General features: G+C 33.5%; 1 protein-coding gene across 1 annotated transcript in view; it reads right to left on the minus strand.

Moving 5' to 3' along the window:
- The window catches only part of RERE (arginine-glutamic acid dipeptide repeats), a 423,478-nt gene that overhangs the window by 355,145 nt on the left and 48,734 nt on the right, over positions 1 to 19,599 (minus strand). Inside the window, exon 2 of the mRNA XM_044667692.1 lies at positions 5,594 to 6,062. Within this exon, the coding sequence (XP_044523627.1) occupies positions 5,594 to 5,918 (325 nt within the window). The 5' untranslated portion in view covers positions 5,919 to 6,062. The remainder of the gene's footprint in view (positions 1 to 5,593; positions 6,063 to 19,599) is intronic.

Below are 19,599 nucleotides of genomic sequence, written 5' to 3' on the forward strand. Positions count from 1 at the left end.
TGATCCAGCCATACCACTGCTGGGTTTGTACCCCAAAGAGATCATAGATAAACAGACTTGTACGAAAATATTCATAGCTGCGCTTTTTGTGGTGGCAACAAATTGGAAAAGGAGGGTATGTCCTTCAATTGGGGAATGGCTGAACAAACTGTGGTATATGCGGGTGATGGAATACTATTGTGCTAAAAGGAATAATAAACTGGAGAAGTTCCAGGCGAACTGGAGAGACCTCCGGGAACTGATGCAGAGCGAAAGGAGCAGAGCCAGAAGAACTCTATACACAGAGACTGATATACTGTGGTAAAATTGAATGTAATGGACCTCTGTACCAGCAGCAATACAATGACCCAGGACAATTCTGAGGGATTTATGGTAAAGACGCTACCCACATTCAGAGGAAGGACTGCAGGAGAGGAAACATATAAGAAAAACAACTGCTTGAACGCATGGGTCGGGGTGGACATGACTGAGGGTGTAGACTCGAAACTACCACACCAATGCAACTACCAACAATTTGGAAATTGGTCTTGTTCAAGGACACATGACAAAACTAGTGGAAACGCGCATCAGCCAAGGGGGGGGGGGGGTGAAGGGGAAAGGTGGAGCATGAATCATGTAACCATGTTAAAAATGAATATTAATAAATGTTAATTAAAAAAAAAAGATGGAAATTTTTATAAAGAAAAAAATAGGGGAAATAAAAATCTCTAATTTCACTAAAGCAATTCATCCTGCTTTCCAACACCCTGTTTTAACTACATGAAGTTTTTAGGAAATATATATCAATGGATTAGCACCATAATTTGGGATACAAATGCATATCATAATCAAAGAAAATAGGCATTCCTACTAATAACTGCGCTTTTCTTCAATGAATAATTAAGCCAAATACTTTTCAAAACTATGAATCTCATTCAGAATGTGCTACAATGAATGTTCCATGGCTTTATGTAATCAGTCCAATTTCATGCACAAATATGACCATTTCGAAACCATCTGGGAGATGGGCCTAAAGTCAGGAAAACCTAAGTTGAAATGTGACCTGTAACCCTGAGAGAGTCATTTAATTGATTTACCTGAGGTAAACCTCATTATGTAGACTACTAGTAACAATATCACATACTTCCCAAGGTTGTTGAGAGTATCAAATGAAATAATAACTATAAAACCTTTTGCACAGTGCTTGGCATAAAATAAGTACTATATAAATAGCAGCTACTATTATTGCTAATTACTTTTAATATTATTAATATTATTATTGTTCTTGTTATATTATAGAATACTTTTTCCCTTAAGTACAATACTTCCTATCCTTGTTGAAAGTGGCAAACCTTTTAATCTTTTATTTTACAGACATTAATATTCAAACCATCATAAAATAATATTATCTCTGTTAAGGACTCTAATAATTTAGACACATACATGAGAAAAATCTTGTAGAACGAGAGTCTGTGATGTGGCAATTTATTCATTGTAAAGGACCAAATGTTTTTGCCTAGGTTCAGGCCCGGCCTCAGCCACTTCCCAGCTGTGTGACCGTGGGCAAGTCACTTGACCCCCATTGCCCACCCTTACCAATCTTCCACCTATGAGACAATACACCGAAGTACAAGGGTTTAAAAAAAAAAAAGATGTTGCCATGTAGAAATGACAATTTCAATAAAAATAGTAATTATAAGAATTGTAACAAAAGATGACAAAAACATGCCATGAAATGATGTTTCTGGGACATAAAATCAATATTGCCGACTCCCATATTTACTTCTCTAAGGAAAAAAATTAATTTTCCCATTTATCTGAAACATTTTTTTACTTCTTTTAGAGCAAACTGATACAATTTAAGTTCTCCATAGTTAAAAATGTTGACTAGATCAATGAACATGTGTCTAATATTTAAAGTATCTGATCCTAAGGCAATATTCACATATCATCTAAGAAAGTTGAAATTCTTAACCTTCTTTGTCATTATTACTGCAATGGGAATAGAAGAGGACTGAGAGTCATTGTCTTTTACTTTGTTTAATGATCTGCCAGTTATAAAGAACGAATTCGTGGTTACATTAATGATAATGAACATCTTTTGCAAGGATGCACACAATCTGAAGTCAAATAGAAACAAAAAAAAAATGGATAAATGTGAATAAAGTGAATAATTTACCGAATTATTCAAACACTATATGATAAAGTTCTAATCAATACTATGCTATGTGGAGAAATGTCAAGTTCATTGCAGATTGGTAACAATTCACTATACATTAGGGAATAAAAAAAATTATTAAAAAAGTAGCAACCAATGATTTTCATCATTCACATTAGATAAGAATGCTACACTTCTCTAACAAAGGAGTGTACTGGGTTAAAACTCTTAGAAAACAGAAAATTTCTGAACATTTTACTGCTCCAAATTTTACCTAAACTACAGACTTTAGCAGTGCCCAGGAAGTTCATTATTGGAACAATGATCATCCTGCAAAAAATGTCATCAGACTTGGTATTCCACCTCCTCATTATCCTCATTTTTTGAGGGTAAAGGGTGGAACCATCAACACCAAACTTCCATTTAAGGAGAAAGCTCACCTCATTTCACAAGTCAGTGGATCTACTTTGAAATTTCTCAGACTGACTTCTACATCATATATCAAAATTGAGTACCAAAATTGAGGTGAAGCTGTGCATTAGCAGTACCATTCTGAACAGCAATTTGGAATTATGCAGTTAAAGTGATTAAAACAACTCTATCCTCTAGTCCAGAGATTCCACTACTAGGGAAGAGACACCAAGAGTTTATTGATAAGAAAAAAACACCTCATTTACAACAAAATATTTATTGAAGCATTTTTTGTAGCAACAAAAACTAGAAACAAAGTCAACAGACATCAAAAGGGAAATAAACAAATTGTGACACATGAATGAAATGGAATATTAATGATTGATATGGATTAAAAAAAAACAGAAAGGATTACATCTGAAAAAAAGAAAATTAAGTAGAGGCAAAATAATAATGGAGACAATAAAAGTAAAATACTCAAAGGAGAACACTGAAAATGTAAAACAAAAACATGGTGCAAAGAAGAAATCTCCTTTTATTCCTATAAAGAGGTATGGAAGGTACATAGAAATGCAACACTGCAAATATCTTCTAATTTTTTTTTAATACACTGATTTTTTTTCCTCTTAAATTCTCTAGTAGGTGGCATCAGCGATAGAGCACTAGGCCTAGAGTCAAGAAGAGTTTAAATTTGACAATGGATATTTACTATATCCCTAGGCAAGTCACTTAACTATGTTTCCCTCAGTTGTCATCTATAAAAAGACCTCAAGAAGGAAACAGCAAACCACTCTTAGCCAAGAAAACCTCAAATGGTGCCACAGAGAGTCAAGCACAACTGAAACAAGTGAACAACAAAGCTATTTAGCAGGTAGAATTTAGAAGAATACAGAGGAAATTTTGGCAACGCAGAAACAAATTATCAATAAAAAAAGTTTTTAAATTATTGTGATAACTTCTCCAATATAAGATATGAGATAAGAGAGAGAGGTGATGGACCAAAAAACAAAGAATGAGAAATATATCTTCTGAATAAGAGCAAGGAAGGATATTTTTTTTTGCTTAAACTACACATATTTTGTTTTTCATAATTGGAGGGGGGTTGAGGAAAGTGGAGGAGGTAGTACAAAGGGAGAAAAAAGGAGAGAAAATGGATTTTTAAAATTCTTTAAATATTTTTTCAAGTTGCTAATAACCAAAAAAAAACTCACCATCCTAAAATCTACACTTGAAATGAAAAAATAATTTATGAATATTTTAGCTGAGTCGTTCAACATTCATTTTTTAAACAAGTTCCAAATTCTCATCCTGTTCCACCACAATCAACTGAGAAAGCAAGCAATATGATATCAATTATGTCCATAAAGTAAAGCAAAACATATTTCCAGGGGGCAGCTGGGTAGCTCAGTGGATTGAGAGCCAGGCCTAGAGACAGGAGGTCCTAGGTTCAAATCCGGCCTCAGACACTTCCCAGCTGTGTGACCCTGGTCAAGTCACTAGACCCCCATATTGCTTACTCTTACCACTCTTCCACCTATAAGTCAATACACAGAAGTTAAAGGTTTAAAAATGTAAAATAAACATATTTCCATATTAATGATGCTGCAAAAATAAAATAAATAACAAGAAATATAAAGAAAATGAAAAAACTGATTCTATCTACTCAGAAGTAATCAGTTCGTTCTCTCTCTCTCTCTCTCTCTCTCTCTGACAACATTTTTCATCCTAAAACCATATGGAATCTTTCTATAAGCTGAATCAGTATACATCATTCACAGTTGATCAGCCTTGTACAGTATTGCTGTTTTTGGATACAATGTTTTCCTGGTTCTGCTCACTTCACTTTGCATCATAAGTCTATCCAACTTCTTCTAAAATCATCTTGCTTGTCAATTCCTAACGGACAATACTATTTTATCACAACCAATAGATGGGCATCCTCTCAATTTCTAATTCTTTGCCACCACAAAAAGCTGCTATAAAAATTTTTGTACACACAGGCCCTTTCCCCTTTTCTTTGATCTCTTCAGAATACAATGCTAATATCAGTATTGCTGGGTTGGAGGATATTGCACAATTTTATAGTCTTTTGGGCATTGTTTCAAATTATTCTCCAGATGGTTGGACCAATTCACAACTCTGTCAATAGAGAGTTAGCTGTCCTAATTTGGATTTCTCTAATTATTAGTGACTTCGAACAGCTTCTTCTCATTTCACTATTAAAAACTGATTTCTTATGAAAACTTCTTAAAACTGACCATTTATCAACTGAAAAATGACTTTTATTTGTATAATTTGGCATGGTTCCCTACATTTTGAGAAATGTGGCCTTTATCAGAGAAACAGTGGAATTATTCAGTGTTTATACTATTCTCAAATAATGCTATCAACACAAATTACTAATAAAAATACAACCATGCTGCTTTCACTGCCAAAGGACTAAACTCAATCCAGTTTCTACTACACTGAATTTAAATTTATGAGAATTCCATTTATCAGCAACATCAGAAATTCAAATAAACCCACCCAAGCCAGTTTCCAGGCTTCAAAAGCAAAAGTAGTATAATATCCACTAAAGCACAGTAAAAAAGAGAAAAAGAAAGACCTCCCTCAAAGAATGCTGATTCTATGCTATGCAGGGTTACCTTTTGAAGTTTCTTATCTAATAATTGTTGTTAACATTCCTCTGGCAATTCAATCAGTATACCAAAAATATAAAACAGTCACCATTAATGTGAAATTTAATGACTTGAGTTCGAATCCTCACTTATAATTCATCACATGCTGATAATATTTTTTGGCCCAGTTTCCTCAAATATGAAATAAAAAATGAATTATGAGGTCCCTTTGAACTCTCAAAATTCTGAGATATCTAAAATTTTGGAGAACTTAAATATATTGAGTTTCTGAACTGCAAGTTTTGGATAAAAACAATACTATGTGAATTTTCCTCAAGTTTTCTTGCACTAAGAACATTGTTATATGAACTTTACCTAAAATTAATACCTACAAACATGTTGGAGATAAAAACACAATGTTTCTTACCTCCTGGTCTATAGACAACATCATCTTCAGTAATAAATGATGTTATCTCCCCAGTATCTGTCCTTTCATAACGAGATTTCTTTTTAGGAGGCTTCTTTTTGTTCTTCTTTGCAGATTCCTCTGTAGTGGCACTGTTATTGTCATTGTCCTCATCTTCACTGTGATCACTTTCTGCATAATTCTTGGCTCCACCTTCCAAAGTGCAGCTTCGCCTAGGTCTGGAGTTTTCACTCTCTCTTGTCTTGTCCCTCTTTTCTCTTTCCCGATCCCTATCACGGTCCCGGTCCTTTTCTTTGTCTTTGTCCTTCTCTTTGTCAGCTGTCATGATTCGCCACGTGCCTTCTTCTGTCCTCTCACGGCTGGGCCTCCGTGAAAGGTAGACAGTGAGCCTGGGCTTCAGTCTTCTGAATTTCTCACTCAATTCCAGGAAAAATCCAACCACTCCAACAACCCCACTGTTTCAAAAAATCTGTTAGGAAAATAAAAACAAAGCAATTAATACTATATTTTGACTTTAACAACTAAGTCCATCTAAAAAGCTTTTTGAAAAGAGACAAAAGAAAAAGCCCACATGAAACTAGCAACAAGCAAAGGAAAGTAGAACACATCTTATAAAAAAAAATTCTTAAACAAAAAATTATTTTGACTCCTAAAACTTCTAAAGATAATACTAAGTGTGAAAAATAATGCAACTATCTAAAGAAAAATTTTAAATTTGCCTTCTATAGATTATTACCAGAAAGCAACAAATATAAATGCCACCTACTATCATTACTAACAGCAGTGATTCCCAAAGTGGGCACCACCGCCCCCTAGTGGGTACTGCAGCAATCCAGGGAGGTGGATTAATTGCTATTAAAATTTTTTAAAAAATTAATTTCCAGGGACCTAAGTAATGTTTTTTTTCTGGAAAGGATGCAGGCGAAAAAAGTTTGGGAACTACTGCTAATAGTAATAATTCTCACAATTACACATATTGATATTAAGTCGTTCTCCAAAGAAACTGTGAAAGGAAGGCAATAACTATTAAATTAAGGCACGGGATGACATAAAGGGAAACTCCGACTTCAATTATAGTTACTTTTTAAATTAAAAAGTAAAACTATATGACCTTGATTGGTTTTTACTATACATAATTACTATATAAAGAAAAAGGAGAAAGGGAAAGGTTTAATGTTCAAGTTTTCATTCAGGAAGAATGTATCTTATAACCCAGATTTGTAAAGATAGTTATGAAGCATCTTGATAAATCTCACCATCACTAGAAGACTCTAAGATACTTCTCCCTCAAGAATTTTATATACCATTCACTTAAAATATCACTATTCAGGGGGTAGGTGGGTGGCTCAGTGGATTGAGAGTCATGCCCAGAGACAGGAGTCCTACATTCAGATCTGATCTCAGACACTTTCTAGCTGTGTGACCCTGGGCAAGTCACTTAACACCGATTGGGTAGCTCATACCACTCTTCTGCTATGTACTACTATGTATTGGTTCTAAGACAGAAGGTAAGGGTTGTTTTTTTTTAAATAACTATTCAGCCCTTTTTTCGTTTTAATATAAGCAGATAGTTCGGGAAGAAAAAGTCTTAAAAAAGGGCTAAATTTGACCAATTACATGAAGAAAATATATGAGGAAGATTAAAACAAGCATGAAGCAATTTTCAAAGTATCTCAAAATGGTGGAAAGGTAAGAAAGGGAGCAAAGTCAAACTATTTTTATGCCAAAAAGGCAACCAATATATTAACAAGTCTTAATAAATGACTGACTTCCCATTTAAAAGGAAATTTTATGATAAAAATATAAATAGAAAAAAATACACACACACAATGAATGCTACAAAATTCAAAAGGTCCAGGTATGGCTTTAAAGATATGAAAGGCCCCTCTCAATCCATCATTTTGCAGAAATGGGAGGTGTCAAGCTATAAACACATTGTACTTTTTTTCCCCAAGGTACTGATCACTTGTGCTCACTTTTTTCATCCTCTTTGGTGGAGCAGGTGGGTGTCTCAAGTGGATTGAGAGCCATGCCTAGAGACAGGAGGTCCTAGACTCAAATCTGGCCTCAGACATTTCCTAGATGTGTGAACCGGGACAAATCACTTAACCACTATTGCATAGTCTATTGCTCTTCTAACTTGGAACCAATACAGGGTATTGATTCTAAGGCAAAACGTAAAGGCTAAATAACAACAAAAACATACACAACTAACATAAAAATAGAGTCTTTACTTTTCCTTTTTGGCAGACTTTGAGATTGGATACTTCAATTTTCTGGACATATTTCAAGACATGGAGACTTACTCTAAAGCACAGAATTTTTTTACTCTCAATGAATCATCTCTTAAACAGGAAGTAATAAAGTCAAGACTGTGTGGGCCACTAGTCCTAGGAATTGAAAATACACAAAGAGACATTACTTTCCCTACCAGGATTTATTTTCAAGCACATACATTTTCTTATACAGGTGAAAAAATGATATCAACTATTTGTAAAACCACTCTCATTGACACTAAAAACCTATAAACTTCCACAAAGATTCCATGAAGGAGAACATGGTTTTAGAAATGAAAGTGCCAGGGCATTCCCTCAACCATATAATTCAACAAAAATAAAAATATATAAATCTAAGGAGGGAGGGGCAAGAAATTGGTTACTAAGTAATTTGAAAGATCACTAACAAACTTCATTTTGACAAAAATGAATAGAGTTTGGGGCAGAAAAATGGCTAAGTGGATAGATAGTCAGGCCTGGAGAGAGGAGGAACTAGGTTTAAATCTGGCCCCAAACACTTTCTATCAGTCTGACCCTAGGCACTTAACCCAATCGCCTAACCTTTACTGCTCTTCTGTCTTAGAACTGATGCTTAGTTTCAACTCTAAGACAGAATGTATTAGTTTTAAAACAAATACAATTAAATAAGGAGGAAAATACTAATTCAATCTGTTCTTCTATCCTGTCCACTCTGAAATCACATTCTATTTACATCTAAATATGAGAATGGCAAGCTCATTTCTGTCATAAGTGTTTAATGAAATAAAAAAATATCAAAACAAAGATAGGATTTTTAAAAAATAAGATTTCACATTCATGTGTAAGGGCTTAGAGCACATCAATCTTGTAACACAGAGCAGATATTGACATTACAACACAAAAACAATGACTTATTCCCTATCGGGTAATAAAGAAAAAATCTAAAATAAGAATTGAAAACCTAGCACTATTGGCACTATAGACAAGAAGCCCCTTATATGCTAAAGAGTCAGCTAACAAAGACATTTTTCTATTTCCTATCTAAATCCCAAAGGAAAGAAAATCTAAATCCTAGTTGGCTTCAAAATACAATAGTTAAGTACAATTTTCAACATATTTGCTGCCTTAATTATGCTTTCCTTAGCCTATTTATTTCAGTGCTTATTCCTTGTGCACATACAAACAAGTTAGTAGCAGAAAATAACTAAAGCAATGTGTCAAATTATCTTGAGATTTTCTAATGACAATTTACAATAAGTCTATCCAAAACTATGGAAAATCAAAATGTGACTATTACTGCTACACATTATTTCTAGACAACACTTGCCTCTGGCAATTACTTATGTCCACTGAATTAAATGCACTGAACTCTGGAATTGAATTTTAGTAAAACATATGCGTAGAAATTTAGATCCTTTCTATCATTAATGCACCCAAAACAGCACAGAGTTTACAGATAGGTATTTGCTAAGAAAGAAAGTTAACATTTGAAATCCTCTAGGAAACTACTTCATTTCCAGTGCCTTGAAAATCCGTGGCTTCAGCACTTAACTACTTATTTTAATCTGTCGAGACCTGATTTTTTTCTCTTGTAAAAATGAGGTGATTGGAATACATCATCTTTATGGTCTCTCTTGGCTCTCTAAATGAAATGATCCTTTAGAAGCACAAAAATTCAAAAATTTACTACAATGGTTTACTCCTTCTGCATTACAACAAGATAAATATTTTATTTATTACAAGCAAAGTGTCACGTGAAAAAACTATTTAACAATTCCAACAAAAAATGCCATACTTAACCATAAGAGAATAATCTAAAATGGTCATGGTGAAGGACAAATCCAGAAAAGAGAGAATAAAACAAACTACATCTTTTTGACTTAACTCTGAAAAGTCACAAATAAGCACTCTTCCTCTCCTGAGGTATATATTATCCTCTGCTTCCCCCAATGATGACAAATTTACCTTATATATGCTGTTTAACACAATTCCTCAGAATATGAGCTCTTTCATGGCAGGGATGAAATTTTACAAATATTTCTATTAATCTAGCATATGCTTATTTCTAGGGTGAAGTGGGAAAAAATTTTTTCCTTCATTCCAATTAGCATTTACTTGATTCCCTACAATATGATAAACAAATGACAAGCTTGTGATGATAAAAATAAGTTTCTGTCTTCAAAGAACATACATTATTCTGAAAGAAAAACATACACAGAGAAATAATTATAAAAGCTAGCATTATGGTTAGGTTGAGGGGGTGAGTCCGAACAATGGAGTAATTAAGAAACATCTAATAGAGAAGGTAGCCACTGATTTAGCCCAGACACTCATTAGAAAGACACCAATTCAAGGAGCTCATACTCTAGTTATAAAAAAAAAAAATCTAATTTGTAAAACCGTTTAAAGACAATTAAATTCTAAATTATAAAACACCAATTCTGTTCACAATTGGAGTTCAGAAAAGGAAAAGAAAATATATAAGGCCTAAAAGAGAAGATAAAATAGGATTAACAAGCCTGAATGGATAATAAAAGGATAAACAGAAAATAACTCAGCATTGTGCCAAGATTCAGAATGTACCACATGTGATAGAAAAATACAGAAGCAATAAGCCTGACTGACAAGAAAAGTCATATATTAAGGAAAAGTAAGGAAATAATAAGTACCCACATGCCAAAAAATCTAAAGTGAAGAAATCAAAATTATAATAACCAAACGTGACTCAAAAGAAGAGATATGAAGGCTACCTGTGTTGTACTTATACCTATTTCCAATATATTTATATATTGAATTTATTTATTTATTATTAATATTTATATATTTATACCTTTTTGAATATTATAAATTGAATTATAATGTAATACAATAAAAATTGAATATAAATTGAAAACAAAATTTTCAATATTATGAATATTGAAATAATAAATATTCAATATAATAAATATTTGTATATTTATACCTTTTTCAATATATTGATTGGTTGTACTTTTGTTTTCTACCTCTTTTTTTAAATCTTTAAAAAATACTATTTGCTATATGGGAAGAAGAAAGAAAAGGAAAGGAATAAGTATTTAGATCAGTAGTTCCCAAACTTTTTTGGTCTACTGCCTCCTTTCTAGAAAAAATATTACTTAGCCCCCTGGAAATTAATTTTTTTTTAATTTAATAGCAATTAATAGGAAAGATAAATGCACCTGTGGTCATCACCGCCTCCCTGGATTGCTGCAACACCCACCAAGGGGCAGTAGTGCCCATTTTGGGAATCACTGATTTAGAAGCTGTCTACTATGTGCCAGGCACTATGCTAAACCTTAGCTTTATAAATATTATCGAATTTGTTCCTTGCAACAACCATATTGAGAAAACCGAGGCAACGTTCAAGTAACTTATCCCGGGTAACACAACTAGTAATTTTCTGAGCTCACATTTGAACTCAGCTTTTCAGAACTCCAGATAGCTATACAACATGTAACCTAACTATGAGTTAGGTGTCTATGGTATTGGAAGAAATATTAGGAAAAGCTATAAAGATGTTTAAAATATATAATTTTAAAGCAAATATTCAGTCTAGGATTTCTTTTTTCAGAATGCATTGATATGGCATTAGTAAAAACACTGCAGTAGAAATTGATTTTGCATAAGTGTTAAAGGTAGTATAAAAATTCATTAAGTGCTTTCTTAAAAGAAAATTTAGCTGCAATATCATTAAATTACATTTTGGTGACAATAACTGAACCTACCTTTAAATTTTTTTTTTTTTTGGTAAAAAAAGTTATCTATATGCAAGGACTTCTAAAGAACCACCACAAAAAAGAAGAGAAAAACTAGAGCTGTGTGAGACAGAAATAAAAATATATTATTGAAAAATGTATTAATAAAAACATTTTTAAAAGGAGAAAGGGGGAATAATCAGTGTGATGGGAATGTGGAGGGTCTTGAAAACCAATTGAAAGAGTTTGCACTTAAAACTATAGAACATTAGTCTTGAAACTTTCCAATCAGTAAAAAACATATGAGCATACACACTTATTTATCAATTATATGAGTGTATTACTGTGTTAACAATTATACACATGAACACAATATAAATGTTAAGAGGATAAAATAAAGATGAAATAACATAGATCTGATATTAAGAAACTACTAAGGTTTGTGTAGTAGGAAAGTGACTCATTCAGATCTGTGCTTTAAGAAATCCCTATTAACAGCTACATGTAGGATGGATTAGAGAAGAGAGAGGGACTTGAGGCAGGGAGACCATTGATGAAGCTAATGCACTGTAGTCAATGTAAGCAATAATAAGGGCCTGAGCTAGGATAGTGGATGTGTTAGTAGAAAGAAGGAAACAGATGTGAGTGAATTCCAGGTACAACCAAGATATTAAGTCTGGATATATGTGATGAAGGAATGTGAGGAATCAAAGATGACACCAAGGTTGTAATGAAATAATGGTGAGGCACTGGATTTCAGGAAGGAGAGGAGAGAATATAATGAAATAGATACAATATATCTGTGCCTGGTAATCCTTTGTCACTGTATCCCACACAAAATGAAAAAGGGCAAAATTAAGCTCTAGCTAATGGGTCATTGCCACTGAGGGAAGACATCAATGGAAAATACTTGCCATAGTCACAACATGATCTGGGTAACAGGGGATAGGAGAGAATCTTCCTAATGGAATATGGATTGCTGCCTTCTCGAAGTGTTCCATTATCCTAAGGAAATCTTACTCTGGCTCACAAGGGATACTGCTGGGAGTCTACAGTGTAGGCTGGGGATGAGGCCACAGGCCCAGATTGACTATTAGGTGAGTTCTAAAAAGGTGAATTAGTATGTCAAAAACAGTATTTCAAGAAAAATAGCCTAGAATGACTGAAAGTTGGTATTTTTTTCCACAAAGGTATAAGAGGCATTGATAGTTTCAGTAAAAATTCGTTTTTAATATTTACAGCACCCTACAAAAAAGGGCGAGAACAACAGAAATGCTTCTATTCTAATTCATCTTTAAAAGCCCTATCTGTGAAGGTGAAACCACAAGTGTACTTTGTGCAAGAAAGTTAAAGTGAATGGCTGGGTGGCAGGATTTCTGTACCATTAGCACCAGCTGTAGTTGTAAAGCTCCAACTCTACCCTCAAGATTCTTTGTAGCAAGAAAATATGTTTGCAAAGAGAAGTCAGATTCGTTTAGGCATAAACAAGAAATGATCAGTCAAAAAATACTTATTAAGAGCCTGAGTGCCAAGCCCTTTTTGGACAAGAAATGAGATCTCCTAATTTTCTAAAGAGGGCACACCTAAACAATCAAAAAGGTTACTGTTGCTAAAGGCAAGAAACCACAAACCCAACAATACATTTCTAGAATCAAATGAGAGATGAAAAGTTATTTTCAATAATTAGAAAAATTATATTACACTGACACTAATATGCCATTTTGGAAATAGTGTTTTATAAACAAAAGGAATTGATTAATGAATTTTTCACACAAGATAAAATCAGCTGAACAAATGATTTAATTAATCTCACAAATTGGGCTCCCAAAATAAATATGAGTACCAAAAAATGAAACTAGAAAAGTCATTTTGTGTTTTAACTCATACCCTGTAAGCAAATCTTAATGATGAAGGAAACCTTATTATTTTGATCCAATACATAAATCCTAAAGAACTTCTGTTTCATCAAAACATCAGAAGTTTGATGTTAAAATATAAATGGTACTCAATGCTTTTCTACCAGTGTCTCAAACTTACTAGCCTCCTTACTGTGAATGAATCACAATATGCAAAATTTAAGATTTAAAACTAGCCAAAAAATGACTTCTTTTTTTTCCCCCTCAACAAATTGCAATTAAACTGTATCCAAACCCCTTGCAGGAGAAGGAAGATCATTTAATGTGAAACTAAAGTACTAGATGTGAAATTAAAGTACTAGTTTTAAAAGAGGGACAAACCAGAGAGAGTTAGAAATTAAACCTTTTCTCTAAGAACTTGTACTTGCTTAGCTCCTTCCAGTTACTATGCTGGGTATTCCATACTTTCTCTTTCCTTTTAAGAGACAAGTAATGGGGGGCAGCTGAGTAGCTCAGTGGGTGGAGAGCGAGGCCTAGAGATGGGGGGTCCTGGGTTCAAATCTGGCCTCAGACACTTCCCAGCTATGTGACCCCGGGCAAGTCACTTGACCCCCCCATTGCCCAGCCCTTACCACTCTTCTGCCTTGGAGCCAATACACAGTATTGACTCCAAGAGAGAAGGTAAAGGTTAAAAAAAAAAAGTAATTGAGCAAAAGATTGCATTTTAAAACATACATTATACACACATACACACACACACACACACACACACACACACACACACACACACACACCCCCCAACACACGATAAAAAATTTTAAACCTCATATTTATTATACCTTGGTTCCATCCTAAGAGTGAGTTCTTTTTTTAAATTAAGTCCATTTATTTAATTAATTAATTTGGGGTGTTTTCCTGTGGTTACATGATTCATGTTCTTTCCTTCTCCTACTCCTACTCCCCCCCCTCCAATGGCCAACGAGCAATTCCACTTGGATTTACATGTGTAAGACTGAGTTTTTTTAAGCAGTGTTCAGTGAAATTTACCATCCCTTGAAAACAAGACTGCTTGCTTCATGTTATTCCTCTATCACAGTTGTTTTTATGAGTTTCTATCACTTTACACATAATTATACTTTGTTGATATGAAATCCATAAAGGACCACTGAAAAAATATAAAGTGTTTTTCTTCTTTAAAATAAACTGTGTTAATATGTCACAGATATTGCCAAAACAGTAATTATACAAATGTTTAAAGCTGGATCAGAACAATAAAATTAAATGTATTTAAAATCTGAGTATTATTGGGAAACCCAAGGGCTTGAGTTAGTAACAATATTACTCAATGGTGGTTAGTGAGCTAGCCACACGAAATGCAACTGGACCTGTAAAAAGCTTTTGTATCATGAAACTACAAAAATCTTTATGCTTACACTTCCACAAAATGAAAGAAATTAATTTCCTAAGAGAACAAGTCCCTACAATACTACTGGGGATTTCCTAGGATCAATCACCTTGGCAAAGTATATAGCAGTAAATGAAATTAAAATTAAAATTAAAAACCAAACATCAGTATTTAAGTAAATAAGATACTGAGGCCTTTTCTGAGAAATATTTTATCTTTTCTGCATCTAACAACAAAAAAGAATGTGGATGCAAAATTCTGATAAACAATACTTGTGCCTTTGTATTCCTATAAAATGTTCTATATTTACAGTAGCAAGATCTCATCATAAGAAAAAGGTTTTTACTTCAGGCTCTGGATCTGTTTCAGGAGACAATATTCCTTAATATTCAAGAATTCTATCCACATCCAGAGAAGGAACTGTGGGAGCAAAAATGCAGAAGAAAAACATATGAGCAATCATGTGATTCAATGGGTATACAATAGGGGATTTTGACTTAAAATGATCATTCTATCTAAAATATTAATAATAGTGAAATAAGTTTTAAACAATGATACAAGTATAATCTAGACTCTAGATTCTAGAGGAATTGCTCTTCAGCTCAGGGGGGGGAAGGGAAAGAACACAAATCATGTAACCATGGAAAAATATTCTAAATAAGTTATTTAATGATTTTTAAAAAAGAAAAAATTAAAAAGAATTCTAGTGAAACTCATGGGTTCTATACACAAGAAGGCCATAAGCAGGTAATGTTAGTCATAGTTTATTTCAATTTTGGAGAGAGTTCCAAGCTTCCTATTAACCTGAAATAATGGTATCCAAGCTAACATCTTCAAAAGAGAAAACTGAAGAAGTCATTCTATAAAACTGTTTACCACAGATGAATTAAATCTTTGTTTGTTTGTTTGTTTGAAGCATGTACAAGTTACTCTCAACCTAAGAGTTCATATTGCCATACAAGAGAAAAAAGTCAGTAAATTCACCTGAGTACTTCTAGTTTTTATATATAAGTATTAAAATTTTTTTGAAAATGGGTTTGTGATCTCATTCTCAAACAGAATCTGTCATTTTTCTATGTCTTGACTAATCCATGCCTTAGAATGAATCACTTCATTGATAAAACCCAGTACACTACACTCTTTGTTAAAATTGGCATGTAAATTTGAAGACCCATAAAAGACAGCTAACATGGACATAAAACATAAAACAGAGAAAGCTAAGAATGTATATCCCAAAAACCACATGAAAAAAATTTTAAACCATTCTGGGAGTCTATTTTTTATATCCAATACATTCATTTCCAAATTATCTCTCACCACTCTACCCGAAGAATTAGCACAATGGCTCCCCATTCACCTACCTACCTATTTCAACCCCTGATTCTGCTGAGTTCAGCAAAAGCATCCCAAAATTCACAGTACCTCAAAGTATATACACTATTCTATACCTACAATCTCTCATATCTCCACAATGAAAAAAAATGAAAAAAAAAGATGTTTTTCTCAACTCTTCATCAACAACTAGAAAAAGTTAATACAAGATTAAATTAAATTCAATGAAAAAATAATTATTAAAAGATTATGTACTGGGTATTAGACTAAGAATACGATGGAAATCAGTGCCACTAACTCTTTTCTTTGCCTTCCCACAAGATAATCTACAAGCCATCTAGATTAAACCATTTAGATGCGATTTCATTCCTTCCTATAGTTTTGTAAATACAAATGGTTCTTAACCTTAGTATCAAGAAGTAGATTTTCAAAAATATTTTGGTAATGGGATGTCAGTTTCCACTTCAATACTCTATTTAATACATTTAAAAGTGTTATTTTGAGAAAAGCTCAGAAGAAAGGATAAAAATGAACTGATCGAAAGAAAACGTGCAAATACAGATAGTCAAAGGAAAGGGATATCACCTTCAAAATACCAACATGGAAATAAAACTTTTCTCTGACTTTAAGTATTATGTGACTCCTGGCACCTTCTGCCTGTTTTACAACATTTGTTGCCATTTCAAGAAGGAACAGAAAAGGGTTCACAGAAAATAGTGGACAATTTTTTCTTGTTCTATATTTCTATTTTTTATTGTTCTATTCTCAATCCAACTGCTGTCATAAATTGGGTTGTAGGCACACAGTGCTGGGGCTTAATTCAAATCTGAACTCAGACATGCACAAGCTATGTGAACATGAGCAAGTTATTTAAACCTATTTTCTTTATTTTACTGATCTGTAAAATGAGCTGGAGAAGGAAATGGCAAACCATTCCAGTATCTTTGCCAAGAAAACACCAAATAAGGTCAGGAAGAGTCAGATATAAAATAATCAAACACTGATAACAACATATTTCTTGGGCTACCATTCATAATCAGTAGGACTTCGTTATGTTCCCTTCATCCTCCACAATTTTCACATTTTCTGTCCTCCATTAGATTATGAGTTCAGATCAATGATTATCTTAAGCCTTTTTTTAAGGGGGGGGGAGGGCGCAGCACATATGCATTCTTGTGTCAGCCTTTGTTCTAAGCAATTTATAAAAATTTTCACAGGGACAGAGTAGGTAAACCACATAGAAACTAGAGCAGCATCTATAGTACCTATTGCCTCAGCATAATGAAGGTACACGTCAAGGTAAAGCTACCATGCTTACAAAATAAAAAGCAATCCAAATTTTGCAACCTATTTTTGTATATTTTATATCTCCAACCAAGATACTAGAGCATTCTATTATATAATGGGGGATGGGGTGGCAGAATTTGGTTTAAAATCTGCCTCTCAGAAGCTTTGTGGCTATAGCAAGTGACCGAATCCCTATGAACTTGAATCTTTTTCTATAAAATGGGGTTGATAATATCTATATTTATAGATCTATGATGATCAGATTAAATAAGAAATTTAAATTAGTTAAAAACCTTTTAAATTTAATTAAGAACAAATCAGTTAGTCATGGAGATAACAGCTGTCAAATACAATTCTGGACAGATACAAGCTCTGTCTCTAATATTGCTAAAATTACCTTGTATTTATTTTGTATATATTTTATATATTTTTAATTGAAAAAATATATTTTATGAAAACATGAAAACCATAACTAATTACATTCACTGATTTTTATTTTCATACTGTTTAATTTTTTTTTAATTCTTAACTTAAACACAAGACTATTTAAATAAATACAGGCACAACACCAAAAAAGTATTCTCTCGAGACTAGTGATACCTTATTTTGTACACCTTTTAAAAATAAAGTACATAATAATTTTTTAAAACCCTTACATTTCATCTTAAGACTCATTACTGTGTATTGGTGCCAAGGCAGAAAAGCGGTAAGGGTTAGGCAATGAGGGTTATGACTTGCCCAGGGTCACCCAGCTAGGAAAGGTCTGCGACCAGATTTGAAGCTAGGACCTCCCACCTCTAGGCCTGACTCTCAATGCACTGAGCCACCCAGCTGACCCAATAATAAATTTTTCAGGTCACTTTCTTCCTTTTTCTTTTAATTACACTGTATGTCTGTAGTTCCTGCTGAACCTCCATTTTTTTATGTGAAAATTTATAATGTTTCTTTGTCCTCTTATTTCTGGCAATATGTTCTACTTACTTAACTCAGAATCAATTCATACTGTCCAGAATTTTTTGAAATTACATTATATTTACATATGACAATTTTTGTTATTATTCAATTGACTAAGTCACTCACTTTGATTCCAGTTCTTTTTCTCTTCCCTTTAATCCTTCCCAGAAAAATCAGAAAATTTGCTTTAGTTATAACTATTCTCTCACTATCAACAATTAGCTCCTTTGCTACCTTTCTTGGCCCTCCTCCCAATTCTCCATCTTATTTTCCTACTGAGTTTAACCCAAAAATAAAATAAACTTTGTGTTTTATTTACAAGTCTCATTTATCTGTTTCAGGCAATATGGTTTGTGTGTTCCCATTTCCCCATCCCTTCTTCTGCATTTGCATGGTGTTTTTTTCCTCAAACACTCCAATTAAGAAAAATGCTAAATTTTGTCAACTTCTTCCTCCATTCTATATTAAAGTAATTCCTAATTACTTCTTCTGCTATCCCTTATGTTTTCCCTCTTAAAATTCTTAGAAAAGAACCAATGAACCCAAGGAAATCTGTTTTTCTTAATATCCTCAATACACTGAGGATACTAAAGTTCTAAAAGGATATTTGGTTCTTCTCCTTTTATTAGAATGTCAGCATTATATCATCCTACAGCTCCTTCCAAAGTCCTATTAAGGGGGCAGCTGGGTAGCTCAGTGGATTGAGAGTCAGGCCTAGAGACGGGAGGTCCTAGGTTCAAATCCGGCCTCAAACACGTCCCAGTTGTGTGACCCTGGGCAAGTCACTTGACCCCCATTGCCTACCCTTACCACTCTTCTGCCTAGGAGCCAATACACAGAAGCGATGGGTTTAAAATAAAAAAAAGTCCTATTAAGCAGTAGTCTTATCTCAGAAATGTTTGAAAGTTCTGTTTCAATATAGGCCTGTGTTCCCTGTGGGATTATATAGTTAGGTTTTCAGGGTAGATTATACCTGATTGTTAGCCTAAATCTACTGTCTTTACTAATAATGTGTTCCATGACTGCTTCTCATGTGTAGCGACCAGGAATTATGTGATTATGATAGGATCCTTGCTAATTTTATCTCCTTTTTTCCTGGAGATTTCTCTTACAAGCCCTGGATTTTCACTAAGACACTCCTAGAGCATTTTATTTCAGGGTTTCATCCAATAGGTGATCCATGAATTCTACATTCACTTTACTT

The sequence above is a fragment of the Gracilinanus agilis genome, chromosome 3 (assembly GCF_016433145.1).
Source record: "Gracilinanus agilis isolate LMUSP501 chromosome 3, AgileGrace, whole genome shotgun sequence".
NCBI lineage: Eukaryota > Metazoa > Chordata > Mammalia > Didelphimorphia > Didelphidae > Gracilinanus > Gracilinanus agilis.